This window comes from Penaeus japonicus, unplaced genomic scaffold (assembly GCF_977035675.1).
Source record: "Penaeus japonicus unplaced genomic scaffold, GWHDUDI00000001_assembly GWHDUDI00000020, whole genome shotgun sequence".
NCBI lineage: Eukaryota > Metazoa > Arthropoda > Malacostraca > Decapoda > Penaeidae > Penaeus > Penaeus japonicus.
In genome coordinates, this window is record NW_028234422.1 from 35,190,499 (window position 1) to 35,192,998 (window position 2,500).

The 2,500-nt window shown below is 45.6% G+C and overlaps 1 protein-coding gene across 1 annotated transcript in view; it reads left to right on the forward strand.

Moving 5' to 3' along the window:
* The window catches only part of LOC122255366 (dipeptidase 1), a 173,113-nt gene that overhangs the window by 159,064 nt on the left and 11,549 nt on the right, over positions 1-2,500 (forward strand). The window contains exon 7 of the mRNA XM_043019406.2: positions 826-1,002. Coding sequence (XP_042875340.1) covers positions 826-1,002 — 177 coding nt within the window. The remainder of the gene's footprint in view (positions 1-825; positions 1,003-2,500) is intronic.

Consider the following 2,500-nt stretch of genomic DNA (forward strand, 5'->3'; position numbering starts at 1 on the left):
CAAAAAGACGCCACCGCTCACTATCCCCACTACCTACCACCCACAAACCACCTCGCCGTCAACCCACACCCCTCCAATGGGAGCCACCAACCCCGACTCCCAAGCATCATGGCCCCGCACCCCCCTACATCACATCGGAACTTAATAACTAGTTCCAGACGTCCTTGAGCCTGGCCGCACCGGGCCGCTAGCCCATCAAACACACACCACTCACACACACGTCGCTCTCGACGCGCGCGAGCGCGCTAGCGCCTCGCGCGCGCGCTCGCTGCTGCGAGCGCGCGCGCGCTCGCTCGCTCGCGCGCCCCTCCGCGCTGAGCGGCGCGCGCACGCGCGCTATCTCGAGAGCATTCGCACTCGAGTGGCATTCACTCTCTGCACACGCTCACGCTCACGCACACTCACACTCTCACACCACACACACACACAGACCCACACACTAAACATTTATAAAAGCGCTAGGTGATCAGGACTGTGCCGGAAACCCCGCACGCTCCGACCGCACCTGCAGCTGCAGGAAAGCCGCCCGAACCGCAGATAAACACCTAACCAGTGAGACCAGAACACACTACATATCGACAAGAGTTCAAATCCCTCCCATCACGCCCCCCCCACTCGCCCCCCAATGAACCCACAGCCGAGCCCCACCCTGCACCCACACAGACACCCGCCCAACACCCCATCCTGACCTCCCCCCAAAACACGCTAACGCTACGAAAGCACTACCTGAAATATAAACGTATACAAAGAATGCCTTTGTGAATCTTTGCCCGCCGCCCGAGCCTGGCCAGCCTCCTGACATGAGCTCCCCCTTCCCACCCACAGGAGATGATCCTGGAGATGAACCGGCTGGGGATGATGGTCGACCTGTCCCACTCCTCCAGCCAGACAGCGCGGGACGTCCTGGAGACCACTCGAGCCCCCGTCATATTCTCTCACTCCGCCGCCTACACGCTCTGCGACGTCCCCATGAACATACCTGACGATGTCATCAGCGCTCTGGTGAGTCTGGTGAGAACTGTTGGTGTCGAGCTGAGTGGGTGTGCGGGGCGGCTCCGGGGAATCAGGGGAATCAGGGGAATCAGGGCCAGCATCTAATCAAACACATACATGACATCGCTTGTATACACACACACACAAACACAAACACACAGACACACACACACACACACAGACACACACACACACACACACACACACACACACACACACACACACACACACACACACACACACACACACACACACACGCACACACACAGACACATACACACAAACACACAGACACACAGACACACACATACATACACACAAAAACAAACGCAAAAATACACATACACTCACACACGCACAAATGTAAGTGTACCACCGAGCCCTCCCCATCACACTCACCCGAGCACACCCGCGGACAGCGACGCCATGCAAAGAATATCCACTAAACGCAGGACCAATCCCTCTTCTATCACATCCCCGCACAGGTGTCCTCACACGCCGCCTATAAAACAGCTGAGAATTGCTTCCTCGGAGGGGATTGGGTGCAGCATGGGGTGGGGTGCGGGGTGGAGGTGGGCGTAGGGGGTACCACGGGGGTCAGAGTGCCACGAGAGGCTAGATATTGTGCCAGGTTGGGGGAGCCTTGTATATAGGTGGCACTGGTCCCTCGGCGCCGCGTTCATTTCTTGTTTATGATCTCGTATTTTAGTCTTTGCTTAAAAAGTGGTGAATACTGGGCGCGAGATTTCCATTTTCATCCCCTTACGCAACGTTTGTTTACCTCTGGATGTGCTTGTTGCATTGTCTCGGGTCTTGGGATATTGCACACGTGTGTGTGTGTTTGTCTGTGTGTGTGTGTATGTATATATATATATATATAGATATAGTATAAATATATATAATATATAAATATAAAAATATATAAAAAATATATACATATAAATAAACATAACATGATGTATACAACATCTTATTCATTATCCATACTTATGAATTTATATCTAATATATCTATTTATATATAGGTAAATATATATATCTATATCTAACTATATATATTAAATATATATATATAATATATATAGAATATGTATATTAATATGTATATATATATAAATATATATATATATATATATATAGATAAAAATAGTATATATAAATTATATACATATATATATATAAAAATCTATTATATATATATAATTAATATATATATATATATATCAGTATTATAACAAATATATAAATTACTAACTATATAAATAGCAAATATATATCTATATGGTCATTTTGTATTATATCTTTATATCCATAGACTGTAAATATTATATGTATAGTATATATAGTTAGATGTATATATATAAATATGTATATATCTATATATATCTGTATCTATGTTAATATATATACCATAAACCTATATAAACTATCTATAAATAAATAGATAGATATAGATATATATATGTGTGTGTGTGTGTGTGTGTGTGTGTGTGTGTGTGTGTGTGTGT